The sequence below is a fragment of the Cucurbita pepo genome, chromosome 15 (genome assembly GCF_057944985.1).
Source record: "Cucurbita pepo subsp. pepo isolate OVF chromosome 15, ASM5794498v1, whole genome shotgun sequence".
In the NCBI taxonomy this organism is placed as follows: Eukaryota; Viridiplantae; Streptophyta; class Magnoliopsida; order Cucurbitales; family Cucurbitaceae; genus Cucurbita; species Cucurbita pepo.
In genome coordinates, this window is record NC_141812.1 from 9,300,152 (window position 1) to 9,321,207 (window position 21,056).

General features: G+C 38.3%; 5 protein-coding genes and 3 non-coding genes across 10 annotated transcripts; 4 read left to right on the forward strand and 4 right to left on the reverse strand.

Annotated features, from left to right (window-relative positions):
- The first annotated feature begins 999 nt into the window (after positions 1–999).
- LOC111811293 (carbohydrate esterase, putative (DUF303)) lies at positions 1,000–3,633 on the forward strand. The gene is made up of 2 exons (XM_023698069.2): positions 1,000–1,694; positions 3,062–3,633. Exons 1-2 carry the CDS (start codon positions 1,128–1,130, stop codon positions 3,278–3,280), a joined length of 786 nt encoding a protein of 261 aa, XP_023553837.1. The 5' UTR covers positions 1,000–1,127; the 3' UTR covers positions 3,281–3,633.
- An 841-nt stretch (positions 3,634–4,474) lies between these two features.
- LOC111811313 (stress enhanced protein 1, chloroplastic-like) lies at positions 4,475–6,417 on the forward strand. The gene is made up of 4 exons (XM_023698094.2): positions 4,475–4,633; positions 4,729–4,836; positions 5,274–5,452; positions 6,098–6,417. Exons 1-4 carry the CDS (start codon positions 4,588–4,590, stop codon positions 6,200–6,202), a joined length of 438 nt encoding a protein of 145 aa, XP_023553862.2. The 5' UTR covers positions 4,475–4,587; the 3' UTR covers positions 6,203–6,417.
- A 155-nt stretch (positions 6,418–6,572) lies between these two features.
- On the forward strand, positions 6,573–9,489 carry LOC111811312 (ADP-ribosylation factor 1-like). Of its 3 annotated transcripts, none has more exons than XR_015411960.1 (6): positions 6,573–6,738; positions 6,880–7,028; positions 7,592–7,662; positions 8,359–8,478; positions 8,551–8,685; positions 9,176–9,306. XR_015411960.1 is itself a non-coding variant. In XM_023698093.2 (6 exons), the coding sequence occupies exons 2-6, from the start codon at positions 6,881–6,883 to the stop codon at positions 9,267–9,269; spliced, it is 552 nt and encodes a 183-aa protein (XP_023553861.2). In that variant the 5' UTR covers positions 6,573–6,738; position 6,880; the 3' UTR covers positions 9,270–9,489. The 3 variants fall into 3 exon arrangements, 1 of the variants encoding a protein (XP_023553861.2); XR_015411961.1 differs by having other exon boundaries at positions 8,557–8,685; XM_023698093.2 differs by having other exon boundaries at positions 8,567–8,685; positions 9,176–9,489.
- Positions 9,490–9,950: 461 nt separating this feature from the next.
- TRNAI-AAU (transfer RNA isoleucine (anticodon AAU)) lies at positions 9,951–10,024 on the reverse strand. The gene has a single exon. It is a non-coding gene; the product is annotated as a tRNA-Ile (tRNA).
- A 132-nt stretch (positions 10,025–10,156) lies between these two features.
- Positions 10,157–10,230, reverse strand: TRNAI-AAU (transfer RNA isoleucine (anticodon AAU)). The gene has a single exon. It is a non-coding gene; the product is annotated as a tRNA-Ile (tRNA).
- Positions 10,231–10,458: 228 nt separating this feature from the next.
- Positions 10,459–10,532, reverse strand: TRNAI-AAU (transfer RNA isoleucine (anticodon AAU)). The gene has a single exon. It is a non-coding gene; the product is annotated as a tRNA-Ile (tRNA).
- Positions 10,533–13,655: 3,123 nt separating this feature from the next.
- LOC111811280 (uncharacterized) lies at positions 13,656–15,186 on the reverse strand. The gene has a single exon (XM_023698051.2). It carries the CDS (start codon positions 14,980–14,982, stop codon positions 13,807–13,809), a length of 1,176 nt encoding a protein of 391 aa, XP_023553819.2. The 5' UTR covers positions 14,983–15,186; the 3' UTR covers positions 13,656–13,806.
- Positions 15,187–18,222: 3,036 nt separating this feature from the next.
- LOC111776404 (late embryogenesis abundant protein-related / LEA protein-like protein) lies at positions 18,223–20,358 on the forward strand. The gene is made up of 2 exons (XM_023655842.2): positions 18,223–19,362; positions 19,493–20,358. The coding sequence occupies exons 1-2, from the start codon at positions 18,225–18,227 to the stop codon at positions 20,218–20,220; spliced, it is 1,866 nt and encodes a 621-aa protein (XP_023511610.2). The 5' UTR covers positions 18,223–18,224; the 3' UTR covers positions 20,221–20,358.
- The last annotated feature ends 698 nt before the right edge of the window (positions 20,359–21,056 follow it).

Sequence of the window (21,056 nt, forward strand, 5' to 3'; positions counted from 1 at the left end):
ACTCGGGTGTCACAAAGTATTTTTCATTAAAATGGAATAATACAATAATATTTTATTTAACATTTTTTTTTCAAATATATATTGATATATATATATATATATATATATTTCATCACCTAATAAAAAAGACCTCAATATTTATGATCACGTCGAAGATAACGCTTTTCTTCCCTCAAAGAGTCAACAACGTGACATAGATTGCAATTCTTCGTTTGATCTTTGAGATAAGAGTGAGTTTGTAACGGCCCAAGTCCACCGCTATCTGATATTGTCCTTTTTGAGCTTTCCCTTTCGGGCTTCCCGTCAAGGCTTTAAAAGGCATATGCTAGGGGAAAGTTTCCACACCGTGGTGTTTTGTTCTCCTCCCCAACTAATGTGGGACATCACAATCTACTCCATTCGGGGCCCAGTGTCCTCGCTGGCACTTGTTCCTTTCTCCAATCGATATGGGACCGCCACTAAATCTACCCCTCTTTGGGCCCCACCGTCCTTACTAACACACCGCCTCGTGTCTACCCTCCTTCGAACAACGAGAAGGTTGACACATCGACCGGTGTCTAGCTCTAATATCAACTGTAACGGCCCAAACTCACTGCTAGCCGATATTGTCCTCTTTGGGGCTTTTCCTTTCGGGCTTCCCCTCAAGGCTTTAAAAGGCGTATGCTAGAGGAAGGTTTCAACATCCTTATAAATGGTGTTTTATTCCCTTCCCAAACTAACGTGGGACATCACAGAGTTTTTGACAAACTTCGACATAGCTTTTAAAGGTGTTTATATCACTCTCTGCTACCGAACCCAAATCAAACCATAAAGGTTGGGTTCTGTCACGAAAAAAATGGATATGAACTCGATTGAATTGGAATCAAATATTTGATCTAATGATATCGAGATATATAAATGTTTGATATTTAAGAAATTTTAGTTACTAAATAAAAAATAACCTAAAAGTAAATCTATTAGAATTGTGAACCATATTAGTTCAAACGATTTTTATAAGTCAAATAGTATATATCTCTGCCCGCTTCCTTTTTAAGAGCTCACAAAAGGCCAAGACGCACGCTAACAGCCAATCATCACGACGGAAGCATAAAAATCCACCACCGCTACAGCCATCAATCATTCAGATCATGGCTGCGACGACCGATTTAGATCCGATCCAGACAAATGCGACTCCCAATCCACCACCAAACAAGCAGATCTTCATCCTCTCTGGCCAGAGCAACATGGCCGGGCGAGGCGGCGTCTTAAAGAAGCTCCACCGGTGGGACGGCGTGGTTCCACCAGAAGCGCAGCCGCATCCGTCGATATTCCGTCTGAGCGCGAAGTTACATTGGGAGGTAGCGCATGAGCCACTGCACGCCGACATCGACACGAAGAAGACGTGCGGAGTGGGGCCAGGAATGGCGTTCGCGAACGGCGTGAGAGAGCGAGTAGGGACGGTAGCGCTGGTGCCGTGCGCTGTTGGAGGCACCGCCATCAAAGAGTGGGCGCGTGGAGAGAAGCTGTATGAGGATATGGTGAAGAGGGCGAGACATAGCGTGAAGGACGGCGGGGAAATTAGGGCAATTCTGTGGTTTCAAGGAGAGAGTGACACCTCTACTGAACATGATGCTGATGCGTACCAGGGGAATATGGAGGCGTTTGTTGCTAATGTGCGCCGGGATTTGGCCTTGCCTTCTCTCCCAATTATTCAGGTGATATTTTTATTACATTTATTTTATTTTATTTTTCTGACTATTTATTAATATTTTCATATTGGAATTTAGAAACCTTATTAAAAAAAAAAAAAAAAAAAAAAAAAAAAAAACTCCCACTTCTACTTTAGGAAAAAAATTTAAAATTAAAAGGAAGTAACAAAAATAAGATATAAAAAAGTTTACGATCAAAACGGAGAAAAATCACAACTCATTGAAAAAACCATACTAATATAACTTGTTTACTAGGGAGAGGTTTCCATAACCTTATAAAGAATGCTTCTTCTCTTCCTCAATCAACGTGGGATCTTGTATAAAATATTTTTAGTTATAATTTGAAACTGAAGTCACGAGTTCTTACTTGAAGCTCATCACTTTCTTGTATCTTTTAAATGTACGAATACCACTCTTCTAATATTTATCCAAAAGTGGGAATCTCAGAGCGGAAAGGTACAAGAAAGTGACAGAGCTCCACATACTATAATAGAGCTCCAAATACTATAATAGGAGCATATAAGTTTTGTGATGTCCACATTGGTTGGGTTGGGGAGGAGGAGAACAAACCACCATTTATAAGGGTGTGGAAACCTTCCCCTAGCAGACGCGTTTTAAAGCCTTGAGGGCGAGCCCGAAAGGGAAACTCCAAAGAGGACAATATCTGCTAGCGGTGTATCTAGGTCGTTACAAGTTTCAACTCATCCCAATTAGTAATATTTGTAGTCTAGTGCACTAATTCTAGTTACGTGAGTGGTATAAAGATTTGAGAGTTTTTTGGGTAATTAGAGTCGAGAGAGAATTCCGTGACTGGAACAAATTTTCACATTGTGGAGTTCCTTTACGTAAATTCTCATTTTCTTATTTTTTGTTGTCTTTTCATTTATCAGTTATTTTTCTACTTATTCGTACGTTAAGAGTGAGATGTTTTTTCTCCCATATAAGAGCTTAAGAGTGAGATGTTTTTTCTCCCATATAAGAGCTTTAAGTTCGTAGTTTCTTTGAATGGTTGCATTATTGTCTGCACTTCCACATTAGAAAATTTTCTTGAAACGAACTGTGGTTCGATGGTTCGGTGAGTAATACGGGTCTCTTTCACTCTATGAGTCCATTAAAGCTTGACGTAAAAAAAAATTGATAGAGGATTAACTTTGGCTATGGTAAGTGAAAGTCAAGGACGTGTTGATTTTGAGTCAAACAAGGTCTTAAAGTGAAGATCGAACCGTGGTGCTTTTGAAAACTTACTTGGTGATTATGGTCGAGTGGAGTCGAGCTCGCTCGAACAAATGTTGTAAGAAGTTTGACATGAGTGATGAAGATTTGGAGGACATGGATTTGAAAAATTTGACTAAAAATATTGTTGCTGAAAACAGGTAGCATTGGCATCAGGAGTCAAGTATATTGAAAAAGTGAGGGAGGCTCAATTGGGAATGAGAGTGGAGAATGTGGTGTGTGTGGATGCAAAGGGATTGGAACTTCAAGAAGACAACCTCCATCTCACCACACAGGCTCAGGTCATTCTTGGTCAAATGCTGGCCGATGCCTACCTCACCCACTTTGCTCCACCACTCAAATCGAAGCCCTCGACCTAAATACCTCGTCTCGGTTCACAACTATAAATTAAATGGTTATTGAACGACACCTTATAAATCTTATCTGATTGTCTGATGCTTTGTCTTGTTGTTTGAGGGATTGGAACTCGAAGAACACGACCTCTACCTCACACAACACATGCTCGAGTCATTCTTGGTCAAATGCTGACCGATGCCTATCTCACCCACTTTGCTGCACCACTTGGCCTCCGTTCATAACTAAAAACTAAATGATTATGGAATGACGTATTATAAATCTGGTTCGGTTTCTTTGCTGGAATTATCATTTAAATAAGGCTTATTTGTGCTTTTGTAAGTCGTATATGTATTGTATGTGTTATCCTGTTTGATTATTGTGAGTGTTTACATTTAGAGGGGTTCTCATGGGTTGGTGGTATCTTTGGCGGTTGTGGTAATGAAGTGAATGATAATAGAATGTGACCCACGAATTAGTGTAAACTTAACCGAATGAGTTTCCCGAATGAGTTTCTTGATTATGGTGAATGTACTAATGTTTAAAAATCGAGGGTACTAAAAAAGTTCAAAGATACTAATGGTAAGATATCGAGAGTACTAAAAAGGTTCAAAAGGGCTAATGGTAAGAAACTAAGGGTACTAAAAAAGTTCAAAGGTACTAATGACAAGAAACCGAAGGTACTGTACTAATGGTAAGAAATTGAGGGTATTAAAAAAGTTTAAAATGTATATTCAATTCATAAGATTACTTAACGCCCTCCTCTTCCCTGCTAGTATCCCTGATCCCACGAGTGAATAGAACGCTGGATCTACTGATCTTATCTGAATCGACCCATCTATCCTCCTAAGGAGAAGTTTGGCGCAAATAACCAACCAGACAAACCTAGTGGATAAATCAGGAATGACAGTTGAAATGACGAAATAATATATGTTCTAAAGTTAAAAATATCATTAAAAAAAAATTTAAAAAGGTCTCTGAATTAATATGGGAACGGGAATTAATTATATTATAAAAGTTGTTTTATATTAACTTTTTTAAAAAAGTTTAAATGAGTTTTTGAATTTTTCTAAAAAAAAAATATATTAAGTTAAAAAAATTAAAGGGTATTTTCTAAACTACAAAACTATAAAAGTATTTTCATTAAACGAGTAATTTAAAAAAAAATAAAACGTGAGACACGTGGCAGTCTGGTATTCCTCAAATAGCAAAATGCGGAAGAAAACGGCCATCGTCAACCGCTGGTATCCGTGTATTTGGTCATTGAAGAAGAAGGGATAAGGAATTTCAGGAAAGTGCTCAGGATTTCTCCGGCGTCAATCGAGATCTTAAAATGGCGGCTCTTCATGCTTCGGCCTCCCTCTCTCTCCCCGTACGCGGTACTCTCTATCTCTCTCACAGCTTCTCCGTCTATCTCTTTGGTTATGTGATTGTTGATTATCCAAACCATTGATAAACCAAAACAATGTTTCAGATGCTTCCTTCGCAAGAAGAAGAGCACCAGAAGTCTTTCCTCTCCACAGAGGCTCCCTTCCGAATTTATACCGACTTGGAACGACGTTTGCTACTGGCTCTCCACTCGGTACTGATTCTTATTATTTCTATTATTCGTCTAGTTCGAATGTTTCTGCTTGATTTATTGATGATTTCTATCATTTGACGAGTTCTTCCGTTCAATTTTATGTTGGAGTTGCAATTTCAAGTATACAGTGGTGTATATTACGAATTCTGGTAATGAACATTGAACTGCCCTAACATCTAAATAAAATCTGGATACGGTGTTGAGAAAGAAATATTGCAGAAGTTCCAGTCTAAGTGATCTAATGCAACTTTCATTCTGACGTAGAGAGTTTTATGGTTACTGTTAGATTAATTGGAATATTAGGAAATTGGAGCTGGAGCCATTTGAAAAATAGTATGGTAATTGCAATTTTTTAGTTCTTCGTGGATTTTGGCAAAGGAAGCAATAGATTCCACTTGATTTTATGAGTATTAGCTAATGGTTACTCTTGTTCCCAGTGTTAAGCAAGCCAACTGGTCAAAAGAAGCATACAGTGAAACCAAATTCTGTTTCTATACGATGTGAGCAAAGCAGCCAAGAGAGTAATATTCTGGATGTTTGGCTTGGGCGGCTTGCGATGGTTGGATTTGCAATTGCAATTAGTGTTGAAATAGCAACAGGCAAGGGACTTTTAGAGGTATGGCCTTTCTAATTACATCAAATGGGTCATCGTTACTTATATTTCTGATAGCTGATAGACATTGTTTAGGAATTTCTTAGCTTTTGGAAGCTTGAATTTTGCCAAGTTTTTTCTAAAGATCTTACTGTTTATGACTAATAAGATACTAGCTCCACAGCACATTGATATCAGGCCACATTTTCTGTTCAAAAAATTATATTCTCCATATTTATTTATACAAAAGTATCCTTTGTACCACTTTGAGTATTCCGTTTGAAGTGTTGGGTTGCTCTAATGATGGCCCCTGAAACGTGTCTAGATTGTATTCCTATGGCTTTTTTTCGTCACTCTGCCATTTTTATTCTCACACACTTGTCTCGCTGATTTTGGCTTGATATAAAAGTGACCATTGAATTATTCTAGGCTGGTCATTGGATGTGCGGCATCTGCCTGATTGATTTTGGCCTGATATAAAAGCGACTGCTTAGTTAATCTAGGCTGGTCGTTGTATGTGCCTAATTCTTTAGCACTGTGTTTGATCTTCCCATTTGTTTATTTTGTCCAGTTAGTGGAATTCCCAGTGTCATTGCCAGACAAGTTTCATAGGAGATACCACATTAAATTAACTGAAACCTTACCAGAATCACTGTTTTCATGATGCAGAATTTTGGAGTAACGACTCCTCTGCCAAGTGTGGCCTTGGCAGTTACCGCATTGGTTGGCATACTTACAGCAGTTTTCATCTTCCAATCAGCTACCAAAAACTGAACATATCTAGATTTTTTCACACTTTATCTGTATAGTTTGTAATCCTAAAAGATTATTTCATTGATATTCATCTTCAATCGTTGTAATATGCTTGAGTGCGAACAACGGGCAACCAATAGAAACTTCTTTCACGAAAATGTCTCCTACCAACATCAATGAGTCAATGACTGTTTTCAGGTTTCCTGTAATGAAAAGGCCATCATTCTTGTGCATAATATTATGAGTCAATGGCTACTTGGAGGAGACCCTTTGTTGCCCAAGATCAATATATCACGTGTCTTTGTTTAAAGAGCTGGGCCACAGTTTGTGTTTCAGTAGAAGATAAGTGCTTTATATTGCTTTCTAAAGTAGTTCAATATATTCCTTTCAGATATGAAGAAGCTTCTCCATCAGTCTAAGTAAGTTCATTCACTCTGGCAAACAAATATACTTGAAGGAGAGACAAAGAGCTTTATTGCCTTCTGTCCCAAAGAATCAATTCTCTTTCAGCCTTTACATGTAGAAGTTTTTGGTCTAATATTCACTTGGAAGACAAGGTATCTCTCATGCCATCTCCCTGTAAACTGATGCTTTGGCTTTGTCTTTTTCAGTTGGCCTTACTTTCTCCCACAGAACTAAGATCTGGTGCACTTGCACTGAAAATTTTGCCATCTTCTTATATTCCTTGTATACTGCAGCATGGGTGCAGTGATAACCAGGTTGAGGAAGCGACTCTTCCAGAACCGTGAAGTGAGAATCCTGATGGTCGGTCTTGATGCATCGGGGAAGACAACCATTTTGTACAAACTAAAACTTGGTGAAGTTGTTATGACCGTACCAACTATTGGTATGTTCTTTGATCATTTATTTATTTATATATTCTGGATAGGATTTTACTCTGAAAACCCATCTTTATTTCCCCACATTTTTTGACAAATAAATTGTTTTGAGATAAAATGGATATTAGCCCGTGTTATTATTTAGTTTTTTCTTAAAATTATTTTCAAGAATAGTTTTATTAGAAAATTTTGATCCTGCTTTTTCTCTTTTGAAATTTGGTTCGATAATGTGCATGTCTTGGACAAAATGTAGAATATATACTTTTGTTTTTATTCTTTAGCTACATATTACAACTTTATGGAGTATCTTCCTCATTTTACCCTTTATATATATTAATAATTACTTAATCTTGATAATAATAATTTTCAATTATTTTATTTGTGCAAAATAGTTTGTTTACTAGCAATTTGTAATATTACCATTTCTACTAATTGTTTTCTTGAGAATTTTTGTTTTTAAATTTTTTTTTTCAAGTATTCTACTACTATCAACCTGGAGTGTGTGAAATTGAAAAGAAGACTTCGGCAAAATAATTGTTGGACAGTTTTATAGTTGCATTTTATGATCCAGGGTTCAATGTGGAAACATTAGAATACAAAAACATTAGCTGCTCTGTCTGGGACGTTGGAGGACAAGATAAGGTTTGAAATCACACCCTCTCACTCTGCTTCTGCTAATACTTCACTTCGATTGCGATCTGAAAAACTAAAGAACATCTGCTTCAAAATTTATGTTAATGAAACTGTAACAATAATGGTCAAAACATATGCTCGTGAAAGTTCTAAAACTAGAACATAACATTTCAAATAACCCTGCAAAAATATTTCTTTGATGTTTGTTGTACAAGTGGTTTGAAATTAACAAAATAAATAAGGTGAGGATAACTTATCTAGATATATTTCCAATTAGTTTTAGTTGTAAAAATACTTTGAATCTCATCTTGGGGCCGAAGGCTTTGCTTATTGCAGTGAGGCAGTGAGAGAAGAGCCATTTGAGTTGAATTATCAACTTATGGTTAAGTTCAAATAAATAAAAATTTTATTGGTCGGATGGATTTATAATTCTTCAAAATTTGAACTATGTAATTATTTTTTCCATTCCTAAATTTTTTTGTTTTCAAATACAATCTAATATTTAGTGATTGGATTGAGTTGAGTTCGTTATTTAATAATTATTGCAGAAGTTCAAAGAGTTGAGTCTTTATCCAGCTCAACCATGCTCCATGTTAATTTGAGTCTTTATCCAACTCAACCATGCTCCATGTTAGTTTGATTATTTACTTGGTTATGGTGATAAAACTGGGAAACAAAACATTTAATTTGTTTTGAACCAAACAGATAAGGCCATTGTGGAGACATTACTTCCAGAACACACAAGGACTTGTATATGTTGTGGACAGCGGTGACAGAGGGAGAATCTGCGAAGCCAGGAATGAGTTGCATCGCATTCTCAGTGAGGTATAGCACTCAACCTTCACTATGTTTAGGTATATTCTTATGCTTTTTGAGATGATTTTAAGATGCGAAAAGAAAAAGAAAATGACAGCCAGAGCTAAGGAATGTAGCTGTGCTTGTGTTTGCTAACAAGCAAGATCTTCCACAATCAATGGCTGTGTCTGAAATTGCAACTAAACTTGGCCTCCACAGCCTCTCTCAAAGAAGATGGTACGCAACTTATTTTTGTTCTGTTGAAAAATATCTGGGATGAATATGAACTTTTGAATCTGTTCTGAAATCATGGTTTACAACAATTTTCTTTTTGTTAAAAGAATATATAAGTTTTTTCGTTTTTGAATTTTTCAAAATGTTTTAATTTGGTTAAATCTTTTGTGTACCCATTGAATTTTTAATTTTGTGTCTAATTTATTTTGAGATTATATTTTACAAACGTCAATTTTAGAAAAAAAAATTCAGCTTTAGCTTAGCTTAATTTTGTACGTACTTTCCTCCATTTTTATCTTGAATTTTTAGCATGATAGTATTTTAGGATTAGATAAATAAATCCTAGTTTTTTTTACTAAAAGTTTAAGAATTTATCGAATATTTTTTAAATTTTAAGAATTTATTAGATATAATTAAAGTTAATGACTAAATCTGTAATTAAAAAATGAAGATTAATATATATATATATATGTATATATTTGCTTTTTTAAAGGTACATACAAGGTACGTCTGCAACTTCTGGGCAAGGGCTGTATGAGGGTTTTGATTGGCTATGCAACAACATTATCATCAAAGACTCTCCATGATGCTTTATATATACTTTACTAGTAATATTACTTTGAATTCTCCAATTCATTAAGAGGTGATGAATATATGTTAAAATATCACTTTATCAATGAGTATTTTTTAGAAGATCAAATCAAAATCATAGAAACTGTTGAGGTTTTTCAGTTCATCGTTGTAGTATATTCTTGAGGTTTAGTGTGTTTAGTGCCTTTTGAAATAAAATAATTTCTTTTTCTATTAGTATGTTTGTAGCTGGTATTAGACTTTCGCGTTATTAGTACGACGCTCTAACCAACTGAGCTAATAGACAATTGATTATTGAATAAGGTAAAAGATTGTCCTCGTACAGAATGGTGGACCATGCAGGTTTTAGGTTTCAAACATGCGACCTTCTCGTTATTAGCACTAACCAACTGATATTGACATAACTCTCTCAGCACTAACCAAAACATTGACATAACTCTCAGCACTAACCAATTGAGCTAATAGACAATTGGTACAAAACCCATAAGCATCATCTTCGTACGAAATAGTGGCCCATGCAGGTTTCAAACCTATGACCTTCGCGTTATTAGCACGACACTCTAACTAACTATTTGATTGTTTAATTAATAAAACAAAGACATAACTCTGAGCACAACTCCAAGCTTAGATTAGACAATTGGTACAAGACCCATAAGCATCATCTTCTTACAAAATGGTGGCCCATGCAGGTTTCGAACCTGCGACCTTCGCGTTATTAGCACGACGCTCTAACCAAATGAGCTAATAGGCCATTCATTACAAAAGTAATGACATAACTCTGAGCGCTAACCAACTGAGCTAATAGACAGTTGATTATTTAATAAAACAAAGACATAACTGCGCAATCCAAGCTTAGCTTGCGTATCGTCCTCATACAAAATGGTGGCCCATGCAGGTTTTGAACCTGCGACTTTCGCGTTATTAGCACGACGCTCTAACCAACTAAGCTAATAGGCCATTCATTACAAAAGAATTGACATAACTCTGAGTGCTAACAAACTAAGCGACTTCGCGTTATTAGCACGACGCTCTAACCAACTGAGCTAATAGGCCATTCATTACAAAAGTATTGACATAACTCTGAGCGCTAACCAACTGAGCTAATAGACAGTTGATTATTTAATAAAACAAAGACATAACTGCGCAATCCAAGCTTAGCTTGCGTATCGTCCTCATACAAAATGGTGGCCCATGCAGGTTTCGAACCTGCGACCTTCGCGTTATTAGCACGACGCTCTAACCAACTGAGCTAATAGGCCATTCATTACAAAAGAATTGACATAACTCTGAGTGCTAACCAACTAAGCTAATAGACAGTTGATTATTTAATAAAACAAAGACATAACTCTGGGCACAACATTCTGAACGCGCAATCCAAGCTTAGATTAGACAATTGGTACAAGACCTACGAAATGGTGGCACATGTGGATTTTGAACCTGCAACCTTCACATTTTTAGCACAATGCTCTAATCAACTGAGCTAATAGGCCATTGATTAATAAAACAAAGACGTAACTCTGAACATAACATTTCAAACATAGATTAGATAATTGGTACAAGACCTTAAAGTTTGATCCTCGCACAAAATTGTGGCCCATGCAAGGTTTCAAATGTGCAACCTTCGTACTACTAGCACAACACTTTAACCAACTAAGCTAATAGACCATTGATTACTAAAACATTGACATAACTATGAGCTCAAACCAATCGATCTAATAAAACATTGATTACTATAACATTGACATAACTCTGGTTAGGACATTTAGGATGTGCAATGTATACATGTAATCAGTGAACCAAAATTGACCTAACCCAAATTATAAGGATTGGGTTGGGTTAGTAGCATTTCAAGTTTGGTTGAGTTGTATCTTTAAGCCCCAACTCGGTTCAGGTTAGATATAGGTTCAGTGTACAAAGAATTAGATCAACTCGACCCAACCCGATTAAATTAAAAAAAGAAAAAGAAAAAAAGAGTGAGACCTTTTTGAAAGAGCCTAGGCCAAACGTCATGGCCAAACCCAAGTTCTTCTTATAGTACACGTCGGCCCACCGCTCACAGTTAGTAGGTAGTAGCCCGAGTATACTGTACGTGTCAGCTCCCATCAAGCTCTTGTTCGCACATGGCCACAAATGCACCCTCAACTAACTAAAGAAAGTAACCAAATTAAACCTTTCTTTCTAAATTTTTGTTGTTGTGTTTAGCATATATCTAGGTAGTTTTAAATTATGTTTTATTCATATATTTGGATTGTTTGGAAGCATATTATGTTCGATGTTTATGGTTTACGTAAATAGTTGAGTTACTTTGATGCATTACATTGTGTAGTCAATGCATGCTTGATTAATTTATAATGAAATTAATATAAAAGAATTCTGAACTTTTGTGAAGCTGTTAACCATTACGAATAAACTACTGACAAGATTATTGAGAGTTATTTATTGAAGTTACGGTTAAAATTCTCTGTCTTAGATAGAAAACTACTACACACGAGGTGTTGTGTCCATATAATTAAATTAATTAAATGGTTTAATAATATAATTAATTACCTTTCTTACCTACAATTAAAAAAAATTATGAATTTATTATTCAACTTAATTACTTCCTTAAACATTAAGCCATTCATAAATAAATATATTCGAAGCTCCAGCTGGAGTATTCCATCTTTTTAAAAAGTTCCCATTTATTTATTTACTTATTTTCTGGAATCTTTTTAATTATTTTAGATTAAAAAAAAATCTTTTAATTTTATCAAAATTAAACTCTAAATAAATATTATAATTTTTATTTTGATTTTAAAATTAAGAGTGAAAATTAATTTATTTTTTAATTATTTCCTAATTTTTTATATTTTTAAAATTCTAAATAAATTTAATAATATTTCATAAACAAAAATATAAATATAATACTCTACCACTATCATTTTTAAAATTTTAAATCTCTATCCTATTTAAATAATATATATAAATCTCTTTTTTTCTTTTTTCTTTTTTTTTTTAAATAAAAAATTATCGATTAAATTATGCAATATTTGAATTGGATGGATCTCCCACATCGGAAGTAAAAGTCTTGTGAAGACTGACATTGTGACCGACAGACAGTAGTGAAGTACCCAAAGCCATTAAAAAAAGCAAAGCTAATCATTTCTACCACCACTCTCGTCCAATGGCGCGTGTTCACACCCCTTCTTCAACCCCACTCTCGTCCAATGGCGCGTGTTCACACCCCTTCTTCAACCCCACTTTCTGGTGGTGCACATCACGATTACACTACTTGTTTATCCTATTTTATATTACTTCAAATTAAATTTATTATTATTATTAGTTAAAAGAAAAGAAAGGCAATTTTCTCTTCGTTTAAGTTAGTTTCGACTCGAGCTTTGAATAATAATTTTAAATGGTCCTTAAACTATTAACGAACATTTGATGCCACTATTACGGTTCAACGTTGTGCTTCACCGTTGTCGAGTTTAGTCAAGTCCCTTCTGACGTATTTCACTAGGGAAAGGAGCTTTCAATTACTAGAGGTTTGTAAGAGCCCGAGCCCACTAATAATAGGTATTGTCTGCTTCGTCTTGTTAAGTATGGTCGTCTAGGTTTACGATTTTAAAACGCGTCTATTAGGAAGATATTTTCACACCTCTATAAAAAAGTGTTTCGTTTCCCTCTCTAACTAATGTGGATCTGACAATCACCCTCTTTGAGGGCTAGCGTTCTCACTGGCACACTGCCTAGTGTCTGGCTGATACCATTTGTAATAATCTAATCCACCCCCTTTGAGGGCTAGCATCCTCACTAGCACATCGTCCAGTGTCTAGCTCTGATACCATTTGTAATAATCTAAGCCCATCACTAGTAGATATTGTTCGCTTTGGCTGGTTACGTATTGTTGTTAGCCTCACAGTTTTAAGACGCATCTATGGGGAGAAATGAGATTTCACAATCCACCTCTCTTATAGGGCCAACGTCCTAGTTAGCACATCACCCAATGTCTGCATCTTATACCATTTGTAACAGTCCAAGCCCACCAGAGGGCCAGCGTCCTAGTTAGCACACCACCAAGCCAACGTCCTAGTTAGCACACCACCCACCCACCCAATGTCGGCCTCTTATACCATTTGTAAGAGTCCAAGCCCATTAGAGGGCTAGCGTCCTAGTTAGCACACCATTAAATGTCGCCCTGTGATACCATTTGTAACCGTTGAAGCCCACCATTAATAGATATTGTCCAATTCATCAACCTTAAGATTTTATTAGAGAGAGGTTTCCACACCCTTATAAAAAATGTTTCGTTCTGTTCTGTTCTCTAATTGATATGAGATTTCACAAAGTTCAAATAAGCTCGTAGCTCGATTGAAATGTAATTTAAAATTCTGGAGACTAAATTGACACTAGGAATTTGGTTTATTTGATTATTAAATTTTAAAAACTATATATATACAAAATTGCATAATCCTCGAGATTCATCCTAAAAATAATAATAAAAAAAAGAAACAAAAAGCTATATAATTAATTCATTGACCGACATGTCGGGTTTCAGGTCATCGGTTTTCCTTTTCCCTTCCCGCTTCCGTACATTTCCTTGCAAACAGCGTTCGGTTTCTGCGACGGAGCGCACAGCTGAGACGACACTGGACATCCCTGCAGACAATTATTCCCCAAGCTACCGGAAACCAGATCATCGCCGCTAGTGAAGAACGCCGCCGGCGGTTTCCCAGTCAAAAAGTTCCCGTCCAAGTACAACCTCTTAATCGTCTTCTTCTTACTGAACTCCAATGGGATCGCGCCACGTAGCCGATTGTACCGAAGCGACAACGATGACAGCGCCGGATAGCTCGCGAAATTCACCGGCAAATTCCCTTCAATTCTGTTGAATCCCAAATCGACGGCTACAAGATCGCTGCCGGAGGCTGCGACAGGGGAGATCTCGAGACGTGTTAGGCTGTTATTAGCCAGGTTGATCTGCTGGAGGGAAGGGAGGAGGAAGAACCAGGTCGGCAAGGTTCCGGCGAGCGAGTTCTCACTGAGTTCGATCACCTCCAACTGAGTGGAGTCGGAGAAGGACGATTTAACCAAATACCCAGAAATTGAATTTCGTTTTAAAGCTAATTCGAGCAAGTTTGGTGGGAGTTTAGGAATGGAACCAGTGAATCGATTGAAGCTGAGATCGAGGCGTCTTAAAACAGAGAGGAAATGCAGAGATTTGGGGAGATTTCCGGCGAGGGAATTGTGGGAGAAATCCAACGATTCGAGGGATTTAAGGTTGGAAATCGAAGGGGGAATGGATCCGGTGAAGGAATTTGATCGGAGAGTGAGGATTTGGAGATTGGGGAGAGAGAAAATTACAGAGGGGATTAAGCCGGAGAAGGAATTATCAGAGATGTCGAGAATGGTTAACTGAGTGAGGCGAGAGAGGAGCGGAGAGAGGGTGCCGGAGTAGCCGGCGGGATCGAGGGTGAGTTGGGTGATGCGAGTGGCGGCGGAGTTGCAAAGGAGGCCGCAGGAGAAGAAGGTGCGGCGAGGGAGAGCACAGGGATCGACGGAGAAATTCCAGGAGGCTAAACAGGACCAAGGGGTGATGGAGGAGGGTTTGACGGCGGATTTGAAGGCCTTGAGGGCGGAGATGTCGGAGGGGGAGGTGAGAGATTGAACAAGGGAGGAGAGAGAGAGGAGGAAGAGGAGGAGAGAAAGGGAGTTGGAAGGGGTTTTCATGGCGGAGAGATTGTTGTGGCGGAGAGGTTTTGGGGGGAGAGATTTTAATGGAGCTTCTTGGGAATGGAAGTTGAGGAGGATTTTTTTATTAGCTGCTCACACATATCCGTCCACTGATCCGCAAAACAAGTTCAGTCTTCCTTTTTTATTTTTACATATTAAAAGAACTGCACACTATATTAATTTATGTTCGGGTAAGTTTACGTGAGATCGGTTGTAAAGGAAAATGAAACATTCGTTTCAAGGGTGTGGAGATCTTTTACTAATAGACGCGTTTTAAGATCGTGAGACTGACGATGATATGTTACGAGTCGAAGCGGACAATATAAAGGTGGACTTGAGCTGTTACAAATAGTATCTGGCCACTGAGCGGCGTGTCAGTGCTAGCGAGTACGCTGGCTTCTAAGAAGGTGGATTGATTTCTTATAAGGGTTTGGAAATGATGGGAGACAAACTATGGTGCGCCGGCGAGGATGTTGGACTCCAAGGGGATTGATTTCTTAGTGGAAATGCTTGGGTTACTTCTGATGGATGATGGATGATGAAAGTCCACAGCTAATTTAGGGAATGATTTTGTGTTTATAATCTAGGAATACTCTCTCCATTGAGGAAATGATAGTGTGTTTATAATCAAGGAATACTCTTTTCCGTTGTGTGAGGCATTATTTCTGGTTTATAATCAAGGAAATGAGGCATTTTAGGGGAAGCCCAAAACAAAGTCACGAGAGCTTACGCTCAAAGTGGACAATATGATATCATTGTGGAGAGTCGTGTTCATCTATCAACTACCGTTTAGGTTTTTATTTTTCTTTCGAGTTCAAGTTGATGAGGGACAAACTATGGTGCCCCAACGAGACCTTGGGCCCCAAGGGTGGATTGATTCCTTAGTGGAAAGGATGGGAGATAGCATTGGGCTTGGACTTGGGCCGTACAATTTAGGTTTTTGTTTTTCTTTTGAGTTGAAGCTAATGGGAGACAAATTATCGATATTTGGGATAGTGATAAGATTGCTCGGATTGACAGTAAAAAGAAACTACTAAATTTTGGTGTAAAAGCTGGAAGGCATAAATGACATCATTAACCAGATGCCAACAATAATCTTAATCTTCAATGTATCTATAAATAACATTGTGTATATCTTTAATTCATAAAAATAAACTATCATGTCAATTTTCATCTTTTATGGTAGGTTAAATTATGATAAATACCTATTAATTTTATCGTTTGTTTAAAAAATACTCTTAATAAAGTTGTATTACCCGAGTCTATCAGAGAAATGTTATGTAGACTCTCATAATGAATTTGTCCCGAGAAATATGGGTTAACATGTGTACAATATATGTTGACAGTTTGATAGGCCACGGTAATACCTAACCATGTAGTCTACAAGGCCTCGTAGATCCACTTGATCCATGCACTAAGTGTTAAGTTAGGGTCATAAGTATGCTTGATATTGTTTTGTACGCTATTTCAAGATGTCGAAGAATGTAGTTAATAAGTTGGAGATGGCCGAGAGTGAATCTTAAACTACGAGCTTAGAATGTATATGATAAAAATAATTAGAGAAATATAGTAAATAAAAAGGTAAACATATTTATTTTTAAAATAGCTAAATCATTTTCTTAAAATATTTAATATTTTTATTTCCTAAAATAAATATATAATGACTCACGTGAATGATGATATTTTAACATACATGTAAATCGAAAAGAACACAATGAGTATGCTTGATATGAACGAATTGTGAGATCTCACATCAGTTGAGGAAAAGAACGAAATATTATTTATAAGGGTGTGAAAATTTCATCTTAGCAAACACATTTTAAAAATCTTGAGTGGAAGTCCGAAAGGGAAAATCTAAAAAGGATAATATTTGTTAGCGGTGGGCTTGGGCCGAACGATGTGCCAACGAGGAGACTGAGCCTCGAAGGAGGGTAGACACGAGGTGGTGTGTTAGTAAGGACGCTGGATCTCGAAGGACGAAAAGGAAGGACGAAGGAGAATCATATCTACTAGCGGTGGACTTGAATCATTACAAAACTGATAAAGCTCCAAGAAGGACAAGAACAAAGAGGTCGGTTCTAGCCCGCCCAAGCCCTTTGCTCATTGTTGCTGGAAACGAAAGGGATGCTCTTCCTTTCCGGCAAACGAAGGGCACCGCCGTGGTAGCCATGGATGGAGGAGTGAAAAGGTGGTGGGGAGGAGTGAGAAGGAAGAGAGAGGAGGGAGAATATCATTTTTAAATATATACTTTTTCAACCCATCAACTTTTTAGAAATGGAGATCAAATTAAAATCAAATTTTATAGGCATCCATGCATGGATTAGATTGGGTTGAAAAAATGACCTAAACCAAATCGGATCGATTCAAAAAAAAAAAAAAAAACCAACCCAATCCATCCCAAAATGGTATCTAACCCAACACGACCCTTGTGATTCTAGTTGGGTCGATTCGAGTATTCGTATTTTCAAATTCAACGTAAAGTTTAGTTCAACATTTTACAAAACTCAAACGGATTCTCTCTCCTAAAGTTTAGTTCAAGAAGGAAAATCTTTGATTCGAGATGTTTTAATGAGCAATAAACGAATAGAAGAGGTTCATTCCTCGTGAGAGTCCCACATTGGTTGGGAAGGAGAACGAAACACCTTTTATAAGCGTGCGGAAACCATTTTAAAGCCTCGTTGGGAAGTCCGTAAGAGAGAGCTAAAAAAAGACAATATCTACTAGCGGTTGGTTTGGGCGTGTTAACGTTTAAAAACCGCACCACTTATCACTATGAGGAAAGAATATTGCATTCCTCGCAACAAAAAGTGGATCACTTTCTATAAATTGACTATAATCAAAAGGAATCATGTCATGAACTCGTGAATTGTTCGTTGAATGTATGAATTATGATTAAATAAACCATATGAAACTATAAACAATATCCAATTATTCAAATTTCTCCCTTTATTTCCAAGCTATATAGTTGAAATTCAATTGAATAATTTCCTAGAAAGCAACCTTCTACCTTAAGTTACTCTCATCTTGATTGTTCTTCTTTGGCAAAGCTTCTACGATGTGGGAAAGCCCTCTTTTTTCATTTTAGAAGCCAACAATTTTGGATGCTTTTACCTAAATTGTTGCGAAGTTCCAAGGATTTGGCATGTGGGTGCTTACAATTATGTGTATAAATTGGATATGGGTTTTGGGTATGCTCATATCTCGTGAAGAACTTCCTTTCTTTTGCTTCTTGTTCTCCAATGGCTTCTCGTTCGACATTTCGGGTTCTTGTGCCGCTTGTTGTGGCGGTAATGGTGGTGGTGATGGCGGATGCGACGCCGCCCGGGATCGCTAAGAACCCGAGCCATGCTTCGTGCAAGATTAAGAAGTATAAACATTGTTATAATTTGGATCATGTTTGTCCTAAGTTTTGCCCTGATCAATGTACTGTGGAATGTGCATCTTGTAAGCCTATTTGTGGTGGTGATGCTAATCCTCCGCCTGAGGATGATCCCACTCCGGCTACCCCGTCTCCTCCGTCGGAAAATTATTACTCGCCTCCACCTCCGGTGGTCGTAACTCCGAGCCCTCCTCCTTCAGAACCTACTCCTTCATATTCCCCGCCCTTGCCTTCACCGACACCAGTAACTCCTTCGCCTTCGCCTCCGACAAACCCTACCCCTCCGTCAACACCTCCAACGCATTCCTATCCTCCGGAGAATCAAAACCCTCCATCATCACCTCCGACGAGCCCTAATCCTCCAACACCATCTACTCCATCGACACCTCCGGCGAGCCCTAACCCTCCGTCAACACCTCCAACGCATTCCTATCCTCCCGAGAATCAAAACCCTCCATCATCACCTCCGACGAGCCCTAATCCTCCAACACCATCTACTCCATCGACGCCTCCGTCAAACCCTAACCCTCCGACGCATTCCTATCCTCCCGGGAATGAAAACCCTCCATCAACACCTCCGACGAGCCCCAACCCTCCAACACCATCTACTCCATCAAACCCTAACCCTCCGTCAACACCTCCGACACATTCCTATCCTCCCGGGAATCAAAACCCTCCGTCAAACCCTAACCCTCCGCCACATTCCAACCCACCGGAAAATCCCAATCCTCCATCAAACCCTAACCCTCCATCAACACCCCCGACGAGCCCCAACCCTCCAACGCCATCTACTCCATCGACACCTCCGACGCATTCCTATCCTCCGGGGAATCCCAACCCTCCATCAACACCTCCACCATCTTCCTCAACCGGCGCAGCCAAGAGAGTAAGATGCAAAAACGCAAATTACCCTCAATGTTACAACATGATCCACACATGTCCTAGCGCTTGCCCTAATGGATGTCAAGTTGATTGCGTCACTTGCAAACCCGTCTGCCGTAAGCATACTATCATCACTCAAACGCCCACCTTAAAATATCCGAACTTTTAGATTGAATTTTTTTTTTTCCAATAACTTTTAAAATATTTTAAGATTTGAAATTCTTAATTTTGGATTGCAATTGACAGATTGCGACAGACCAGGAGCAGTATGCCAAGACCCACGTTTCATCGGCGGCGACGGCATAACCTTCTACTTCCACGGCCAAAAAGACAAAGATTTCTGTCTTGTCTCCGATCCCAATCTCCACATCAACGCCCATTTCATCGGAAAACGAAACCCGTCCTTAACACGAGACTTCACTTGGGTCCAATCCCTCGGTATCCTCTTCAACACTCATCGGCTCTTAATCGCCGCGCAAAAAACCGCCGTATGGGACGATTCTATTGACCGTCTCACAATTGCTCTCGACGACGTCCCGGTGGCTCTCCCGGAATCTGAAGGCAGCCAATGGCAACACCCTACAGAAAACCCTACCCTCGTCATCGTCCGGCTCGGTGCAGCCAACCACGTGATGGTGGAAGCCAAAGGGCTGTTCAGAATCACAGCCAAGGTGGTGCCAATAACAGAAGAGGACTCGAGGGTTCATAGCTATGGAATTAGTGAAGGGGATTCCTTTGCACATTTGGACGTAGGGTTTAAGTTTTTCGAGTTGAGCAGCGGAGTGAACGGCGTTTTGGGGCAGACTTATGGCGCCGGGTATGTGAGCAACGTGAATTTGAAGGCGGCTATGCCGGTGATGGGTAGGGAGAAGGAGTTTGAAACTTCCAGCTTGTTTGCGGCCGATTGCGCTGTTGCTAGATTTGGCGGCGACGGCGGCGACGACGACGGCAATGGCCATGAAGAGGTAGCTTGAGGGTTTGAATTTGAAGAGGATGAGAATAAGATGTTTTGGCTTTTGATGGCTTGAAAATTGGAAATTAGAAGTCGGAGTTCTATTGTTGTATGAATAAAGGCATGGGAGGGAAGTGTGTGTTTAAGATCCTCCAATGGAAATGCCAATTTAATTACAAGTAATATATAATACTATATACTATACTTTTCATTGCTTAAATTACCCTTTTGGATTTAGATTCTTAAATATTTACGGGTTAGGTCGACACCGTCTCACCTCTTCAAAGTTTTAACTTCTATCTTCGAAAATGAACAATTTTAATCATTCTTCGTACTTGTCACTAACGGTTTAACTTAAGTAACGTGACCTCAAATTAAATGTATGTATAGCTAGATTAAAAGTTCGAATCTATATATATAATATTGATATATGTATGCATGCATTGAATACGTAGGTCATAATATCAAATTTGAGCAAGACTTGATAACCAATTAGTCTTTTAAATGTTAGAGGTTCAAATTCCCATTTTATTCTGTTTATGAACTTAAAGGTTACATCTCGAGATCGAGCTTTGTATATCCTTCTAGGCTGAGTTGAGGTACCAGGCTGTGACCAAGGAATTTACGCATCTAGTCTCTCGAGCTATTATAGTGCCAATTAGCATATGCTTTTTTTTGGAAGGTGAGGTACTCATATGTGAGCGCAGATTCCACGGCAGCTCTCGTTCTAGCTCGAGGAACACGGGGGCTCAAGATATCTAAAAGAGGTACGAAACCCTCCCATCATACGGTATGATGCAGGTATAGAAATCAAACAAGGGTTTAAGTTATCTTTTTCTTTTTTGAACCCTTCTAGCC

What these genes read in the sequence shown, in the direction of transcription:
- LOC111811293 (XM_023698069.2), top strand. Translation starts at nt 1,128, where the DNA reads ATGGCTGCGACGACCGATTTAGATCCGATCCAGACAAATGCGACTCCC. An exon ending in CTTCTCTCCCAATTATTCAG is followed by an intron (nt 1,695 to 3,061) that starts GTGATATTTTTA and finishes TGCTGAAAACAG; the next exon opens with GTAGCATTGGCATCAGGAGT.
- LOC111811313 (XM_023698094.2), top strand. Translation starts at nt 4,588, where the DNA reads ATGGCGGCTCTTCATGCTTCGGCCTCCCTCTCTCTCCCCGTACGCG. An exon ending in TGCTACTGGCTCTCCACTCG is followed by an intron (nt 4,837 to 5,273) that starts GTACTGATTCTT and finishes TCTTGTTCCCAG; the next exon opens with TGTTAAGCAAGCCAACTGGT. An exon ending in CAGGCAAGGGACTTTTAGAG is followed by an intron (nt 5,453 to 6,097) that starts GTATGGCCTTTC and finishes TTCATGATGCAG; the next exon opens with AATTTTGGAGTAACGACTCC.
- LOC111811312 (XM_023698093.2), top strand. Translation starts at nt 6,881, where the DNA reads ATGGGTGCAGTGATAACCAGGTTGAGGAAGCGACTCTTCCAGAACCGT. An exon ending in TATGACCGTACCAACTATTG is followed by an intron (nt 7,029 to 7,591) that starts GTATGTTCTTTG and finishes TTTATGATCCAG; the next exon opens with GGTTCAATGTGGAAACATTA. An exon ending in TGCATCGCATTCTCAGTGAG is followed by an intron (nt 8,479 to 8,566) that starts GTATAGCACTCA and finishes AGAAAATGACAG; the next exon opens with CCAGAGCTAAGGAATGTAGC.
- LOC111811280 (XM_023698051.2), bottom strand. Translation starts at nt 14,982, where the DNA reads ATGAAAACCCCTTCCAACTCCCTTTCTCTCCTCCTCTTCCTCCTCTCT.
- LOC111776404 (XM_023655842.2), top strand. Translation starts at nt 18,225, where the DNA reads ATGGCTTCTCGTTCGACATTTCGGGTTCTTGTGCCGCTTGTTGTGGCG. An exon ending in CACTTGCAAACCCGTCTGCC is followed by an intron (nt 19,363 to 19,492) that starts GTAAGCATACTA and finishes TGCAATTGACAG; the next exon opens with ATTGCGACAGACCAGGAGCA.